This window comes from Bos grunniens, chromosome 16, assembly GCF_055505025.1.
Source record: "Bos grunniens cultivar Pamir isolate PY7600 chromosome 16, Bosgru_T2T1.0, whole genome shotgun sequence".
NCBI classification, from domain to species: Eukaryota; Metazoa; Chordata; class Mammalia; order Artiodactyla; family Bovidae; genus Bos; species Bos grunniens.
In genome coordinates, this window is record NC_141180.1 from 33,816,096 (window position 1) to 33,834,053 (window position 17,958).

The 17,958-nt window shown below is 56.2% G+C and overlaps 1 protein-coding gene across 5 annotated transcripts in view; it reads left to right on the forward strand.

Annotated features, from left to right (window-relative positions):
* KCNAB2 (potassium voltage-gated channel subfamily A regulatory beta subunit 2) overlaps window positions 1-17,415 on the forward strand; it is a 96,195-nt gene extending 78,780 nt beyond the window's left edge. For all 5 annotated transcript variants that reach the window (XM_086344201.1, XM_086344204.1, XM_086344203.1 and 2 more), the window contains 10 exons: window positions 1,336-1,380; window positions 3,124-3,168; window positions 3,956-3,999; window positions 4,978-5,064; window positions 8,834-8,919; window positions 10,635-10,755; window positions 10,995-11,089; window positions 11,959-12,079; window positions 12,421-12,509; window positions 14,567-17,415. In XM_086344201.1, coding sequence (XP_086200327.1) covers window positions 1,336-1,380; window positions 3,124-3,168; window positions 3,956-3,999; window positions 4,978-5,064; window positions 8,834-8,919; window positions 10,635-10,755; window positions 10,995-11,089; window positions 11,959-12,079; window positions 12,421-12,509; window positions 14,567-14,656 — 823 coding nt within the window. In that variant the 3' untranslated portion in view covers window positions 14,657-17,415. The remainder of the gene's footprint in view (window positions 1-1,335; window positions 1,381-3,123; window positions 3,169-3,955; window positions 4,000-4,977; window positions 5,065-8,833; window positions 8,920-10,634; window positions 10,756-10,994; window positions 11,090-11,958; window positions 12,080-12,420; window positions 12,510-14,566) is intronic.
* Window positions 17,416-17,958: the final 543 nt, after the last annotated feature.

The window sequence follows — 17,958 nt, forward strand, 5'->3', positions numbered from 1 at the left end:
TCGCAGGCCAGCACACTGAGTCCCTCTTCTAACCAGAGTGCCAAGCGCCCATCTTACTGAGTCCCCCTGTTTCTCATGCTCTGGGCACTTCCCAGAGAGCTGCAGGATTTCTGCACCCCCGCTGGACAGAGGCCAGTCTTACGAAATTCGCGGCCAGCAGAATTCAAAGCTGAAAGCAACAGGCTTCAGTTGTCACTGCCTGCAGCTCCTATAGCCCCAGGACCTCTGCCTGCTGCCCATCTCCTTCCTTCTTTCCTAATCTTTTGTTCCACCAAGGAGAGACCCAGGAATGAAAGGAAGGAGGCTCGGGGCTGAGTGACTTTCTGTGCATCTTGACCATAAATGAAGAGCCTTCAGAATGGATGCTAAACAGCTTGCAAATTAGAGCCCATGATTTCTGAGTGGATGACTCAGGCACTGTTATAATTGGAATGGAGCACTGGGTATGGATCATTCTCCGTCTGTTGTTTTTTGCTCAGAAACATTTTGCCACGAGCAGAAAGTTCTTCAAAGTTAATCCAGTGCTGCAGTGCCAAACACGGCTGGAATGGTCAGCGCATGACCCTGGCTGACACGAGTTTGGTGCAGGGCCCAGAGTGACACCAAGCAGACCGGACAGCGGTCAGCATGGCATCCATCTCTCTATTGTTACAAAAGCAAGAAACAAGAGAGACACACACACCCACACTCAGTGCACACACTCATGGGTGCACACCCCCACACTCATGGACACACGCCCACACTCAACACACTCACACTCGTGGATGCACACACCCACACTTGTGGACACACCCACACTTGTGGACGCACACAAACACACTCGTGGACATGCACACACACTCATGGACACACACAAACACGAACACACTCTGCTGGAAAGTCAGCCCTGAGTACTTGTTGATTGTCTCTGCAAACAGAGAATGTGCTTGGTGAATAAGCTATGTTTTTTTAAAAAAAAAACACACACTTGTCTGGAAACTTCGCCATGTAATGTTGCCAAGCGTTTTCCCTGGTGAATTTCCGAGGGGCCAGGGAAGCAGCCGCTGCTGGTCTTTCCAAGCAGGACGTCGCTCCTCCCTTCTCTGTGGGAGCTGGAGCCACTGTGCTGGGACAGTGGCACATGGCCGTGGCCACCTCCATGGGGAGCAGCCCCCGCTGCTCCCAGGTGCTCTCCTCACTCTGGAATGAGCATCCCGGGCCAACGCAGACATTAGCAGCCCTGGGCCGGGTGGTGTTTTCACCCAGGGGACCCTGTGGCTGATGAGCAAGGTGGGGTGCGGCTTGAGGTTTCCGTTACCCAATAATGAAGTCCCCATGTCTCGGTCTTTTCTGCAGAGCTGAAGTGGTGTTAGGAAACATCATCAAGAAGAAGGGATGGAGGTAATTAATTCCTCTGCTCACATGCTCCAGCTCCAGGGCACATGCATGCACACACGCACAGGGAGAAGGTTGGAGAAGGCTACAGGAAGGGAAGAGGTCTGCTCTAGGGGCCCCGGGCAGGGTGGGCAGGATCCCACGGCTGTTTCTTCCTATTTGCCAGCAGAGTGCCGACTGTTGGCCTCATGGCCCTGTGCAGCCAGCCTGGCTTTCTAAGACCTGGTGGTCCCAGCATTGTTCTTGCTGGGAAGGGGAGAATGTCCCAGAATAGAGGCAGTCCCTGTGCTTCCTGCAAGGGGAGCCAGCGCTCACAGTATGGGTGGCCACCCCTAGGGAGCCAGGGCCTGAGCCGGGGGGTCAGGAGCCTCCGCCTGGCTTGACGCAGAGTTTCCCGCACACCTGGGGTCAGGCCAGGCTGAGCACTTGACTGCACTTTGGGGCCACTTGTGGCCTGTGTGTCTTCATTTTCAGCAAAGTCAGAAGCAGTTAGAAGGCTGGGCCTCCCCTACCTCCACCAAACCCCTCCATCCCCTCGCCTGGTGCACACACTCAGGTGTCCCCCACGCCCTCCTCTGGTACACACACTCAAGTGTCCCCTATCCCATCCCCTGGTACACACACTCAGGTGTCCTCCACGCCCTCCCCTGGTGCACACACTCAGAGTCTCCACCAGCTCCTGGGGCCTGGATAACTGACACCCTCCTCTTGACCCAACCCAGGTTGTTTCTTCATGGCTCTAACTGATCCCCAAATAAATCCCAGGTCACTCTGTAAGTAAAACTACAGGTATGAGTGAGTCCCGATGGTGTCTCAGGTAAACACACGAGGAGATGCCTACCAGGTCATCCCACCTGCCTGAAGGTGATACTGGCAGCAGCCAGAGCCTCTGGCTTTGAGGAGCTGTTTCCTGAGCAGTAAACTGCCCCCCCCCGACCCTCATGGGAAGAAAACACAACCACAGGGGCATTGCTCCCCCATCCCTTGGGAATGGTCAAGGTCAAATGTGGATAGGAGGAGCCATCATCACCCCACCCACCTGTCCCTCCAAGACAAAGTAACAGATGTCAGCATTGCCTCTTGTGGATTTGCGGCGGGAGACCTGAATCCATTCCTTTCCCCCAGGCTTTCAGCCACCCAAGTCTGAGCTCCCAGGAGCATCACCTGCCTATCTCTCGGGTCAGCTCCACCCCAGCCTTTCCCCCAACCTGGTGGCACCCAGGATGCTCCCCAAGGCTGTCCCACACAGCTTTTCTGAAATGCTGCCTCAGCCAGTAGAAAACAGCCATATCGGGTGGTCCCTTATCTCACTCCATCCTCACCAGAGCCCTCCAAGCCCCAGCCAGTCCTGACACTTGACGTCCTCCGAGTCCCCACAGAGCGGCAGCCTTCTGTTCCCTGGACCCTGTCCCCTGCTCCCAAACGTGCCCCCTCCTCTAGGCTCCAGGCTCCAGTCACACTAGACTCCATCTCCACCTGGCCCCTCACTGCCCAGCCCTGGTTCCATGGTTAGTTAGCTGCATCCACATAGTTAATCATGTCTATAGGTTTTCTCCTGGCTCGATCCAGGCCCCCGGGCTAGGAACACCCCAAACACTGAGTGATAGAGAAGCACCCTGCTTCACACCCTGTGCTCCCGGGTGAGGGTTTAGGACTCCTGGGTAAGGGCTGAAGACAGTGGGGAGGGTCGGGGAGGGAAGACCCCAAGGGGTCGCACCCAGGAACAGCCCTCCTTCTCTTGTTCCACAGACGATCCAGCCTCGTCATCACCACCAAGATCTTCTGGGGAGGAAAGTAGGTACAGCCACAGGCAACCCCCTGGCGAGGGGCCAGGTCTGCAGAGACCCCTGTGGGTGGGCAGGGGGCAGTCATCCTGGAGGAACGGAGGCTGCCTGGGGTCCGTCCTGGACACGCCAGCCTCAGCACCTGGGCAGCACGCTTTCCTATCTCCTGGAGCAGGAAGCAGGGTACAGGGTGGTGTGTGTGTGGCCATCTTCCCTGGCTCGTGCCATCCCTGTTGAGGGACCCCAAGTTCCAGAAAAGCAGCTTTGGCTGAGTTGCCTTGTGCTCAATCCTTGCTTCCCTTTTATTTTTACTTTTGTGGTTTTGTTTGTTTGTGATTACCAAGGTAACATCCTAAAAATTCTGGAAAAAGCAGAAAATTCCTGAACTGTCCTGTTCACTCCACTTACTCTGGGCCACAGACCACCCTTGCTGTCTTCTGGGAATCTGGCCCCATAGTTTCTCCGGGGCTGGACAAAATAGGCTTCATAGGAATTAGAAATATGATTCATTTTAAGTTTTGAAAAATCCAAGTCAGAGAGAGGGCAAATTGAAAAGCAGACACCCCCGCCCCCCACTGAGCCCCACCGCATCCACGGCAGCCAGGATCGAGGGCAGCCCGGCTCTGCCACAGCTTCTCCACACAAGCAGATCCTCATAGCCTTGTGGTTTTATCCCCAAAATGGAATCAGACTGCAAGTGGCACGCACTGACCTACTTTTTTCACCTAACATTGCGTCATAAACATTTCCCCCGAAAAACGCTTGAAACATTGCACGCACTGTCACCTGTTTTTCAGAGCCGAGACGGAGAGGGGCCTTTCCAGGAAGCACATAATAGAAGGTGAGGAGGGGGCGGGCCTTAGGATGCCCTCGGCATCCTCCTATGGATGCAAAAGTGAAGAAACCACTGTGCCCCGGCCCCATCCATGCTACAAGCCTGGAGCTCTAGGGACAGCCCAAACCCTGATCCACCCAGGCTCACACGGGGTGGTCCCTCTGGGTCACGAGAGAGGGGCAGGGGTATGAGTGGGTGGGGCTCACGTGACCCTGGGAAGACACAGACAGGCCTGGGTTTCAACCCAGGCTGGGCCCTGTGCCCACTGGGCGACCTTGAGCAAGGGACATTATTTCCCCAGACCTCTGTGGCAGCATCTGCTAAACGCAGGGGAATAATGCCCACCTCTGGTGTTACAGGAATCAAGAAGGACCCCAGCGAGGTCCTGCGTGTCGGACTCAGCCTGGGGCTCAGCACACGGGAGTCCCGCACGGGGGTGGGAAGTGGGCTGGAATGCCTCGCGTGTCCCAGTTGTTATTGTCTCAGTGCCTTTTCGCCCATGTTCATTTTGTCGAAGTAATACAGTCACTCCATTAAAAATAAAAGGATTAGGAGGCCTTGCTGCCTGCCCTGCCCTGCCCTGCCCTGGCGCCCGGCCCTGCACTCCGGCTCTGCAGCTCCGTTCTGAGATGCTGCCAAGTGCTCAGTGGGCCCCATTGGCCTTCCATGCCATGGACGATCCACTCCATGTCGGGTGGCCTAGCTCCTCCCAGTTCCCTCCCGGGCCACTCTAGGAGGCGTCCCCTCCATTCGGTCACAGGACATGTGGCCTGTGGACCCCACCCCCCTCTTTTGGGGGTGTGCCACCTCTTCTCTCATGGCTGTCTGCAATCTCAATGGCCTGTGCCCACATGTGCACCCTGCCATCCACAGGTCCTGGGGACTGCCTTGTCCCTGTCACCTCTTGCTCACGGGTGAGGGCCCAGGAATGTCTGTGAAGATTGTAACGCACCCCCTCCCTCCCCCTACTCCTCCCCTACCCAGGTCTGAAAGCTTCCCTGGAGCGGCTGCAGTTGGAGTATGTGGATGTGGTATTTGCCAACCGCCCGGACCCCAACACACCCATGGAAGGTATGTTCTCCTTGGAAGCACCTGGCCGGACATCGTGGTTCCAAAAAGGGCAGAAGGTTTTGAACCTAAGGCTCTGATGGCACCATGCCAGGGCCCGCTGGGCACCCAAGCCTAGTGGGGTGGGAGGTGGGGCCTACCCAGTGTGGGGAACTCAGCCTCTGATCATTCCCCCAGCTGCCCCAGCACCTCCAGGCTGAGTCCCATCCTTGCTCCAGGTCCCAGCCCCATCCTGGGCTTGAACGCATGCTGTGTTAGCTAAAGTCATGATCCCATGACTCCTTGCTGCATTCTTTTCAATTCTTTCAGTCACCATCCACATTCTATTGGGAGGTTTTAGGGGCCTTTTGCTCTGGGAAATAAACTATTACTCACAGGAGGAAAAGAAACGTGCAATGCTTTGAAAAGCAGTTTTGGTTTCTTGGATGCTTATTTATTTTTTGACTCCTGTAGTCTCAGCCCCTCCTATCTCCTCCAGCTCTCTGCTTTGGGCATCTTCTCATCTGTGCTTCGCTGCTTCAGGGTCTTGGAAAATTCAGTTACATTCAAGTTACTTTTTCTTCATTTGTTTGTATATATACCATGTACCCATGCATGTGTATATATATGTGTGTGTGTGTGTGTGTGTGTTATCCAAACCAGTAGTCTGCAAAAAGTGATTTGAGCCTGCATCCCCATGCCCTTTGTCAGACTGCACCCCTCAGCATTCCCACAGCTGTGAACTCTGGTCTCTTTCGATCTTTCTTTTATCACCAGGGGATCCATTTAGTTCCTCCAAGTCAAGGACTTTCATCATAGAAGGTACACAGTACCCTCGGCCTGACCACTGACCTCTGTGTCCGAGTTGCATTTTATGAGACAGTGTTTTTATTTACACAACTCTCTTCCCGCCCCCATGATAAAACTTCTCCATAAAATGCACAAAGGAGAAATAAGTGCCTTATGGGAACATCTTGCAAGTGAAGAAAAGCAAAGCGGAGCAGACCCCCGCCACCCCCTCCCATCCCCATCCATGCTGTCACCTCTTTCCTCCCATCCTCCCTCCCATGCATGCATGCCCCCTCCTTGCCCCGCCTTGCATCGCCATGATCCATGACCCAAGGGGGCTTCCTCTTGATTTGGGGATGCTGTGATCAGCGCCTGACACCTTGACCCCGGATGGTCTGGGAGAGGGCTGGGGAGACCGGGTTTCCACAGGAGTGAACACATCGGGGACCCCAGAATATTGGCCCCCAGCAGGCTGTATCTTCTCCATAGTCCACTTTGCTAAGCCCCCACCTCAATCCAAAGCAAAAGGACCAGCCACCAGCTGCCCTATTTCCACCCTGGGCAGGCTGGGCCACCTGTCACTCTCACCCCATGCTATGCGGTCAGAGCTCGCCATTGAAATGTGATTATTTTTCTCCTGAAGAATACCTACATGAGCTGGGGATACTCTGAGACCTGGGGTAGCCTCTGGCCAGGCAGTGGTCTCTGCCCTGCCCTAAACTAAAGGACCCTGGGTGCCCCCACACCAAGGGCAGATCTTGGTCTCCCTGGAAGCTGGGCTGCATTCCACAATGGAAGGGCTCCCGCCTGCCAGCTGGCACTGCCACCCAACCCCTCCCATGTATTATTTGTGACACAGCAGGAGATGCCCTGGGTTTTGGCAGCAGCTAGAAGGATTTGGTCCTCCCGCTTCTATTCAACAGCATTAAATATTGAGGTAGACAGTCATCCCTAATTGTCCCTGTTTCTGGTGTCATGACACCCAGCTTAGGCAGAAGCACAAGGGTGATGCTCCTGTACACAGGCTCCATGCCCAGCCTGCCAAGGACCTGGACCCTCGAGGTACCCAGCAGCATTCGCCCAGGACCCCTTCCCTCCCAGGCCAGCCGCAGGCTCGCACACCACCCTGGCCCCCGGGCTCCCGCTGGACCCTCCTCTCTGCATGGAAGGGAGAGAGCTGTGCTCGAGGAAGCCAGGCTGGCGAACGGGGTGTCGTCTGCTTCCCCTACTCCAGCATGTGGGCCTGAGCCTTGGCTGAAGACTTGGGTGGTCACACTGCATGGTCACAGGTACCCCCAAGGCTGTTTCTAAAGAACCCGATGAGGACGGCCGGGCTAGCAGCCTGGGCACAGGGCTCAAATGTGGGCAGGTACCTTCCTGGGACCCTCAACCTTGCAACCAAGTGCTGCTCTTCATGTCGAATAGTATTGGCCATTAAAGTGGTGCCCTGCTCATAGCCCACGGGTAGGGGGCCTCCCTGCCAGACTCCCTCCCTGGGATGGGTGGAGAGGAACCCAGTCCCCAACCTTGGAAGGAAGGAGAGGGCAGGACTTGGCGTACAGACCTGGAAGCTGAGGTATAATTTTTCAGGGGTCCTGGGCAAGGCCACCAAGACCACCACCCCAGAAGTCCCAGCTACATTAGTTTTCTACTGAAAAGGGGGACCTTGGCAAAGAGGCACTCAGGGATCGAGAATGGGTGGAAGAGACACCCCAAAAGAGAGGTACCACTCTGCCAGAGACTGTCCCCGTGGCCTGGGCCTTCCAAGGTGGAGCTCAGAAAGGACCTGCATCCTCCTGTCTTCCTTCCTTCCACCCGTGCCGTCTTGAGGGGCCTCTGCTTCCCGACATCAGTGGCCACTTCAGGAGAGGTGGGATTTTCAAGGAGCCCCAGAAGTTCAGCTGAAGAATGAATGTTTCCCAAAATGGACACTGCTCCTTGAGGCCAAGTTCAGTTGTAAAGACCACAGTATCCCCCTGGGGCTGAAGCAGCCTAGGGGCGACTGTGGCAGATTTTTATTTCTCAGAAAAACTTCTTTTGAACTGAAGAAAAATCTGTCACAGTGGAGATGGGGAGAGGGTCCCTTGCTGGATACTGACTGGTTTGAGAATCTGGGGCATGGTCTTCAGGGGGTTTTCCATGTTTACTGCTGGATCTCTTGGACATGAGAGGAACTCCGCCCTACTGCCCCACCCTCTGGGACCAGCCAGGGCCCGACCCCTGCCCTTTGTTGGGACAGACACTGTTATTACCTCTACATTCAGTTCTCCAGATCCCAATGACAGTCTGGAGTAGCCCCAGTAGGTGGCTCAGACAGTAAAGAATCTGCCTGCAATGCAGGAGACCCAGCTTCGATCCCTGAGCCAGGAATATCCCCTGGAGAAGGGAATGGCAACATACTCCAGTATTCTTGCCTGGAGAACCCCGTAGACGGAGGAGCTTGGCAGGCTACAGTGAATAGAGTCGCAAAGAGTTGGACATGACTGAGCGACTAACGCTTTCAGAATACTAGAGAAGGCAAAAGTTGAGTTTATTTCCTGTTGCTGCCTGTCAATCTGATCATAACCTTAATCTGTTTATCTGGTTCTTCCTGAGCAATAAGGGTCCCCAAATCTTTCCCAAACTAGAGAATGCCCCCCATTCTAGAGTCTAGAGTCACATTCTTTGATCTCACCTCTCCTTCATCCCTCTAATCTGCCATAGAAACATTTCAATCCATCCATAACCCATATTTTCAAACATTCCATAAGGCCTGTAACTATTTGGGGACACTGTTTTCAAGATCAGCTTCTTGGACAACAGCTCACTTTTTTTCTGTCATCCCAGAAAACCCCGGCCACCCACACCTCTGGAGCCAGGAAGCTCACTGCTTACAAGCTGTCCTGGCAGCATCCTCTCCCTGCTCCTGGCCTTTTTTTTTTTTTTTTTTGCAGAATGTCCCCAGGCGGGGCCCTGTGCCCTCGGCCATCCCCCCAACCTGCAGTTTCCCCTTCTCTCGTGACAGAGACGGTGCGTGCCATGACTCACGTCATTAACCAGGGGATGGCCATGTACTGGGGCACATCGCGCTGGAGCTCCATGGAGATCATGGTAATGTGACCTCTTGGTGTGTATGCGTCCAGGGGCTGGGCTCCCGGCCCCGCTCCATGGGCGACGACCCTGGGGCTCTGGCAGGTTCGGTGCCGTTGGTCCCTGACGCATAGACTGCTGGATACTAAGGGGAGGGACGGTATGGTGACTTGTGGCAGTGATGTCTGCAGACTTTGCAGACAGGGCTCTGAGCTTGAATCCCAGCACTGTGTGGCCCCGGACCAATGGTTTCGGCTCTCTGAGCTTCGGTTTCCCCACCTGTAGAACAACACTGCTAGGACGACCTACTGTCATGAGGCTATGTGAGGATTATCTGAGAGATCAGAGGTGAAGCTCTTAGCAGGGATCCTGGAGCTCAGCCAGCGCCCAGCAGTGGTGGCCGTGCCAGCCACTAGGCTGAGCTCCCGCAGTGTTCCAGGTGCCATTAGATTTGACGGCTTCATGCGGACTAACTCCCATTTCATCCTCACAGCCTATGAGTAAGTGCTGCTGGCACCCTGCTTCTCAGATGTGGCCACTGAGACGCAGAGAGGTTAAGTAACACACCCAGGGTCACACTAAACGATGGGTACCACAGGCCGTGCAGCGCAGAGCCTGAGCTTCCATCTCATAGTCCATGAGGTTTCTCCCTCACCTGCACTTTCAGGAAGGCATCCCCTTCCTTGTTTCCCTCACAGGAGCCATCAGAAGCTGAGGGTGAAAGATGTTTTATAATATTCCCGGGGTATCCCAGAATGGTTGGCAGAGCAGCTCCCCAGAGGCAGACAGCTGGTTGGTGGGGGAAGGGCAGAGGCCTGGGGACTGCGTCTTAGACTAGCTCTCAGGCTGACTCCCTCACCCTCAGCTCCAAGCCTCCTCCCCATCCCAGCCCTTCCCATGCCCCACCTCCCAGAATTTCCCACATCTTGGCATGCCTCAGAGGGGGGCTTCTCCTCTAGTGAGTCCCAGATTTCTGGTTCATCAAAAAAAAAAAAAAATAATTAATCAGGATCTTCAACTTGAATACAACTCGAGAATCCTGTGGTATCAATCAGCCTTTGGCATCTATGACTTTCGTATCATTTGGCATTTTTCTGAAGCTGCCTGGATGCAGCACAGAACTCACTGAGGTGTCAGGATCTCATCCCCACTTTACAGATGTGAAAGCTGAGTCTTAAGCTAAAGGGGAAAAGGGCCTCTCAGGCTGGCAGACGGGCCTCCCCAGGAGCTCATGCCCATCCAGTCTGCAGAGTGGAGGCCTTGGGCTCCGAGTCCCAGAAATGAGCTCATGCCAGCCACTCCCCCGTCCTAACCTAGCGTTTCCTGCCCCTGCTGTCATTCCGGGTCCAGGCCCTAGACTGACAATGATAAAATCAGTAACAAGAAGGCACTGTCCTGAGGGCGGGCAACACCTGACAGATGGGGAAGCTGAGTCACAGAGGGGTGAGCCCCTTCCCCAAGGTCACCCGCCAGTAAGTGCCAGAACCTAAGCCTCACTACAGAGTCATGCTTTCGCCCCAAATCCCTTTGTCCTTGGGGCTCCACAGCCCACCCGGTGTTCTCAGCTCACGGAGGGGGAGCCTAACAGTCTTCCAGGGAAGCTGAGAGGAGCGGGCAGGGGGCAGGCGGGCCAGCCAACTTCCTGGAGATGCCTTTGTGTCTTCTCCCTGCTGCTCAAGAAGGCCCCCAGATCGCTGGCCCGCAGGAACCATCCGTGCCCCTCTTTGCTTCCACAGGAGGCCTACTCCGTGGCCCGGCAGTTCAACCTGATCCCACCCATCTGCGAGCAGGCGGAGTACCACATGTTCCAGCGGGAGAAGGTAGAGGTGCAGCTGCCGGAGCTCTTCCACAAGATAGGTGGGTTCCCCCGCCCCGCCTCGCCCCGCCCCTCCCCAGCCCTGTTCCAATCTTATCCCCAGATTCCCCCTCTCCCTCTCCAGCCCCTCCCCATTCCGCCCCGGCCCCGCCCCTCTCACGCCCTGCTGCTCGGCCCCGTCCTGCCCTGCCTTCACTGCGCTCTTCTGCCACGCTCCTTTCCTGTCTCTCTGCTCCTTCTCCGGGCCCTGGGCTTAACCTCTCCCGCTCTCCTCTCCCAGGAGTGGGCGCCATGACCTGGTCCCCTCTGGCCTGCGGCATCGTTTCCGGAAAGTACGACAGTGGCATCCCGCCCTACTCTAGAGCCTCTTTGAAGGTGAATTGGCGGCGGGGGCTGGGGGAGGGGATAGGCAGGGACAGGCATTTTGGAGGGATGGAGCCTTTGGGTGGACACCTTGGTGCTGGACACCTTCCCTGGGCCACTGTCTGCGGGGCGGTTCCAGGCGTGGGAACTTGGAGCCCCAGCTGGCCTGACCCCATGTCTAGAAAGGCTGCCCATCTGTGGGACATCCGCCAGCTGAAGCTCCCCCCCCCCCCACCCGGGGCCTCGCCCCAAGTTCAACACTCACAACCCGGGCCAGGGCTACGGTTCCATTTCAGGTGCCTCCTCCCCTATAGACACGCCTACATTCTCTGGCCCACCACTGAACCTCTGGGTGGAGGGCTGTGTAATTTCTTCAGTATCCCTCAGAAGTGCCCCAGGGAAAAGTGAACACCCTACACATACACCTCAGAGTGGAGACTCAGAGGGTCTCCAGACTGAAGTGTTGGGGGGACAAGGAGCAGGCAGAGAAAGGCCTGACCAGGCCAGGACAGAGCGAACACTGGAGCCCCCCGCCCTAGGGATCAGGATGGCCTGCCTCCCCCATTTCTCCCCAAACCACAGAAGCCTCCCAGAGGGCTCCCTGACCTTGCTGTGGGCACACCTCTTGGGCCGCCCAGCCTCCCAGAAGAAGGGAAGATCGGTTTGTCCACCTCCTTGTCCAAGCTCACGGGCCCAGTCTTAGCTTCCCACAGCCTTCAAATGCAGTGGTTCCCATCCTTCCACCTGCCTGGGTCTGGACCACAGCATCAGGGCCAGGGCAGTGCCACCCTGGCACAGATCGTCATTTGTGCCATGCATGCAGTGGCCCGGGTGACCTGCCCTCACCCATGGGCTGTGCTCTCCCCACATCCCACAACCAGGGATACCAGTGGCTGAAGGACAAGATCCTGAGTGAGGAGGGCCGGCGCCAGCAGGCCAAGCTGAAGGAACTACAGGCCATCGCCGAGCGCCTGGGCTGTACCCTCCCCCAGCTGGCCATCGGTAAGAGGGCTGGGGCGCAGGGGGGACCAAGGTCCCCAGAAAGAAATCAAGAGTCCCTGAGTGCCTGGGCCACCCCCTTCCATCAGCCAGCCATGGGTAATGGGTTCCCATATTCATGGGGAGAGAATGAGGGTGTCCATGAGCACTTGGGCCATCTCTCCACTGGGGGCAGCTGGTGCCAGCACTGCTGAGCCCCTGGCTTGCCAGGGCCCTCCTGGGACACCCTCAGTCCTATGCCCAAGAGGCTGGGTCTCTCTGGCCCCATCATGGGTAGGGTAGAACCAGGGAGGGCCCTGGGTGGGGGTGCCTTCCTCACCTCTGCTCTTGCTGCCCACCCCCAGCCTGGTGCCTGAGGAACGAGGGGGTCAGCTCCGTGCTCCTGGGTGCTTCCAGCGCAGACCAGCTGATGGAGAACATTGGAGCAATACAGGTGAGTGGCGCCTGCCAGCCTTGCTGGCTCTGGACAGAGTTCAGGGTCTCAGCCAGGCATCTGTCCAGCATGTACTTATTGAGCACCTACTACATACCAGGCACTGTTTGAGGCACCTGGGCTACAGCAGTGAACCAATAAAAGCCTTGCTCTTGAAGGGCTGGCTTTTTATCTGGATAAACAAAAAACAGAAAATGCAAGGAGTAAGATTATAATGTGTGTCGGAGGGTGATAAGCACTCCGGGAAAGGAAACCTAGAGCAAGGTCAGGAGTATCCAGTAAGGGCAGGGAAGCGGGGAGCCATGGACCCAAGTTAAAAGGGGCTACAGGGTAGCCTTGTTGATAAAGTGACTTGTGAGCAAAGGCTTGAAGGATGAGGAGTGGGCGGTGCAAATACAATCCAGGCTGACACAAAGGTGCAAGGTAGGCACAACCCCAGGACAGCAGTAAGGCCAGAGGCCTGGAGCAGAGGGGCAGGGAAAGGTCCTCCGGACACCACATGCCCTCTAAGGACTTCGGCGACGGTCGAATGAGATGGGAGCAGAGGAGGGGCAGTCTGACTTAGATTTTAAAAGGCTGCCTCCCACTCTCTGGCTGCTGAGTGGAGGAAAGAGTTGGGGAGCAGGAGGGGGAGCAGGGAGATCACTGGGAACTGATGACAATCTAGGGGTGAGGGATGACCTTGGTACATATGGACAGCTGGTTGGGTCCTAGATTTCTGGAAGGTGGACCGACAGGACTGGCTGACAGACTGGATGTGAGACAGTGTGGGACAGTGCGCAGATCCTGGGGATAAACCATGGGTTTGTCACCTGGAAGAGGGTGTTGCTGTCAGGGGGGCTGGGAAAAGCAGTTTGGGGCTGTGGATTATCAGATGTTAAGGTCCTGAAATCTGCATCTTATGCCGCCACTGTCCATCCATTCAAGGGGCAGAGCTGCACAAACCTGGAATACAGAAGCAGCAAGGCCCCCTCTGCTCCACAAGCTGCAGGCAATGAGGGTGGGGCAGGCCAGGGCCAGCGGACAGCTGGAAGAATGTCTCCCTGTTACCGAAGTGAGGTTTGACTGCTCATCATTCAAGAATCCAATACTGAGAGATAAGTGTTGGGCAAAAGGAAAGACATCTTTATTGAGGAGGCCAGCAGTCCTGGGGAGAAGGTGGACTCCTGTCCCCAAACAGACTTCCCCTTGTCAATCAGGGAGCAAGAGATTTCAAAGGGGAGTTTCAGGGGTACACAGGTTGAGGAGTGGCTACAAGCAGAATAGCACAGTCAGCTCCAACAGTCATCTTGAAATTGATCATGCGATCATCTGATCAGGGTCATCCTTTTATTTAATTGGAGGATAATTGCTTTACAATATTGTTAGTTTCTGCCATACATCAACATGAATTGATCAGGGTCATCTTAATTGTTTTAAGCACAATTAATCTTCAGTTCTGTCCATGGGATTCTCCAGGCAAGAATACTGGAGTGGGTAGCCATTTCCTTCTCCAGGGGATCTTCCTGATCCCCTGACCCACAGTCCATGGGATCACAAAGAGTTGGACATGAGTGAGCGACTAACACACACACACACAATCTGAGCGACTAACACACACACGCACAATCTTCAGTTCTAGGGTCAGTTTGTTCCCATTTCTCTGAGGCTGGTTCTCAGAATTGTGCATGATGGAGCAGTTCATGTCATGGCTACAGTCTGGTAGTGATGTTGTTAACTTCTTCCACGTGACGGGAGTTTCAGTATCTACAGAAGAGCTCAAAGGACATGGCTCAGAATACAATCTACAGCCCTTGAGGATGAACTAAAAGGTCCCCCTGACTTTGCTTAATGGCTACACAATTATTATTGTCTTGTTTCACTGCTTTTGTTTTTGCATTTTCTCACTTCTCCAATTGAATTTATTCTTTGGTTAAAGTCTTTCTACAGATAAGAGGCAGGTATGGAGGACATGGGAGGGGTGGGGTCTGTACCAGGAAGGCCCCATAAGGTCCTGCTCCATTACACATCACCTTGTCTGCAGGTTGATTCTGACTAGCTCCCGTCTTTGCACACAGGTCCTTCCAAAACTGTCGTCTTCCATCATCCACGAGATCGATAGTATTTTGGGCAATAAGCCCTACAGCAAAAAGGACTACAGATCCTAAGAAGCCCCCAACCATTTGCCTGGACAGTTTCATCTCCCTCCTAGCCTCTCTGTTTGCTCGCTTAAGCTATTTTGAAGCCAAGAGTGTGGTTTGCATCAAAAACAAAGCAACACACCAACGTGTCATCAGGAGAAGATCTCAAAAGTCGCTGCCACACGGCACCTGCTGCTTCACAGGACTAACGTCAGATTCATGCCGGAGGGTTGGCATCAATTCAAAGGCATTCGAGCCATCCCGCCCAAGCCTGCCGCCTCTGCTCATCTTCCACCAAGAAACGACGTTTCTCCCAGCCACGCCCCATCTCAGAGACTCAAGTCCAGGCCAGGCCGAGACCCGTTGGGGCCTAGGAGCAGGCAGAGCTGGCCTCTCCTCTGCCAAGAAGCCCACCTGGTACTGGGGAGGGGAAGAGGAAGCCAGGTCTGGCTCTTCCTGTGGCCCCTCAGCTGGGCCCTGGTTGGGGTGGGCCTCCCACTGGGGTCTCCCTCATCCCCCCTCTTGCCAAGGGCTCCAGGTACTGTCATTGGGCCTGACATCAGATTCTACACCCCCTTCTCCACACCACCTGCCTCACTGGGTCTCCGAGGGGCCTTCCGAGCTGTCCTTTGACCCCCACCCCCACCCTTGCTGGCAGAGGCAAGGATCCAAGGGGGTTCGATTGTTCCAGGGTGGACCCACAGGAAGTCAGGGGTCTGACTTCAAGCTCATCGCCCCACTGACTTCCTCCTCATATACAACTAATGAGCCCATGTCCAGACTCTAGCCCGGGTCCCTCCCCACCTGGTGCCCAGTCCTTTGCCCCTCTGTCCTTGCCTGGAAGGCCCCAAGGTCATGCATGCTTAGCTGACTGTGGCTGCTGACCACACATGGGGTGGCCAGCCTCTGCTCTGCCCAGGGTGGTGGCCTTGGGGTCTGCAGAGAGGACATTCTGGGACCCTTCAGTGAGGGCAGGTTCCTGGGGTTTTCTGTGCTTCATGCCCAGGGCCTGGGCAGCAACCCCCACAGTCCAGGTGAAGACCCCCGTAGCCTCTCCCTGGAGCAGCGTCCCCAGCAAGGGCTCAGAGCAGGTCAGGTGGGGTGCTCAGAGCTTGTTGCCAGGGCAGCGAGGCAGCGGTTCTTCCCCCAGGACACCCTCACACAGCCTCTGAAGAGGGAGGGATGGCTGGGGTTCATCATTCCTTTCCACACCCCACACCCCAGCCTGGAACAGGTTGGGGACAGGGACAGAGGCCAGGACCTTCAGAAGTGTCAGCCCCTTTACAGCCAGGCCTGGGGCTGCAGGGATAGAGGAGGGGAGGGGCCCTCAGCCAGCAGGCCCAGCCCCCATGGTCCTGAGCGGCACCCCAGCTTTTGCTGGCTGTGCAGGGGACCCGAGCCAGGCTCTTTGAATGCACTGGCCTTCTGTGTATGGGCCTGGGTGACTCCTACACTGGGCGCCCCCTGCCCCGGGTGCCCCCTACATTCTCACCCTCACCCCTGGGCAGACATGGACCTCCCTGCCATTATTCCCAAAGGCCTACCGTCCAGTCCTGGCAGAGCTGAGGCCTAGGAAACTGACTTTAGGAAAGCCACAAGGTGGGGGGAGAACAACTTCCTCCACTCCAGACCTTTGTGCTGACCCTGGAGTCTAGAACCTTCTCCCTTCTTGTAGACTAGACCCCTGGGGGTCTTCTTCACCAAGTCTCCTGCAAGTTTCACCCTAATGAGCATGAGGAGGGACAAACCTGTCCCAACAGAGTTGCCACCATCACATGGGTTGGGGGGCCTAGCTCCAAGGACAAGACGCTACAGTCCACCAGGCAGAGCCCAAGTGTCCCAACAGCTGGCCACGCTCAGGAGCCAGGTCACCTGCCCCTCCCTGGAGCCTGGCTGGGCCCCCTCCACAGCGCTGCCACCCTGCCCACCCACCAGGGGAAGAGGGACCCGGGCTTGCAGTTGGGCCCGTGTTTGGGCCTGCCGCCCCACCCCATGAGCTTTACACCTGGGAGGGACAAGCCCAGTGGGAGACGTGGGCTCTCAGGGCCATGCTCTTCCAAGGCCGAGATGCCCAGCACCAAGTCCCAAGCCTGTTCCAGGCCCTGGGGTGCTGTCTGCAGCCTAGTTCTGCATCGCCCCCCGGCAAGTGGGTATGGAAGGATGGGGCTGCACTTCCTGAGGAAGGGTCACCCAACTTAGTGGGAGGAGGCTGGAGTAAGGAAGGGATGGAGTGGGGCTCGAGGGCAGGGAGAGCCTGGAGACAAAGAGCTTGGCCAAGGCAGGCCCTGGAGGGGAAGCCTGAACTTCAGCTTGGGTTTGAGACCAGCCATCCTCACCCTACCCTGTTGAGGAGAAGCCCCCCCACGGTCCCCAGCCACCTGCCAGCCAGCCTCTCACCCTCCCCTGGAAGCAGAGTTTGCCCCCAGGGGTCCACCTTGGGAGTTCCCCACCAGGGAAGAAGGCCCAGTCTGCGTGGGAGCGGGACCAGTCTTCCTTGCTAAGGACACATGCAGCCCCTACCATTTTTCATCCCAAATCTACAGCAAGTTTGAGGTCCCAAGAACGACAGAGGGGTTTACCCTGTCTCCTGTTCTCTCTGGCAGTGTAAATAATGTGCTGTTTCTCTCCCCCTTCTTTTTTAATGACTGTGGCTCCTCAGCTAACTGCATCACCCCCCCACAGGCAGAGACACCGTACGCCTCACGCTTCCAATGACACAGCGGAGACACAGTGCCGTATTTATGGAATGACAAAATAAAACCCAAGCCCGTCAGGGTCTGCTCCTCTCCGCTCCTCTCCTTTGCAGGGTATTCAGGGTCAGGGCTGGGTCGAGGGCAGTGGGAGGAGGTATCTTTAAAGGCCAGCAGACCAAATCCTGAGCCTGGAGCCAAGGGGAGGTTGGGAGACATGGGCCCTGGGGGGAGAAGCAAAGACTGGGGACCGAGAACCCAAGTCTGTCCCAGGTGATTGGGGTTGGAATGCCCTGCCTGCCCCCCTCACCAATACAGTCTCTCTTGCCATCGCAGGTTGGTGGCAGGCTGCTGGGCCCTCAGGGACAGAGAGGTCGGGGTCCAGGGAGGCCTGCGGGCCCGTCTACGGGGCTCAGTGTTCCTGAGCAATTTGATTTCAGGATGCAGGGGGGAGGGGCCGGCACTACCCCTGAACACCCCTTCTCGGGTGCCCTCCGTTCCAGCAAGCCCCCCAGCCTCATGGGGCCGTGTCTTCTCAGGTGAGAGGTAGCTTCAGGAGACACCCCCTCCCCCCAACATCCTTTCCCACCCCAATCCTAGATCAGTGAAAAGCTAGGAGAACACTGATTCAATCCTTTC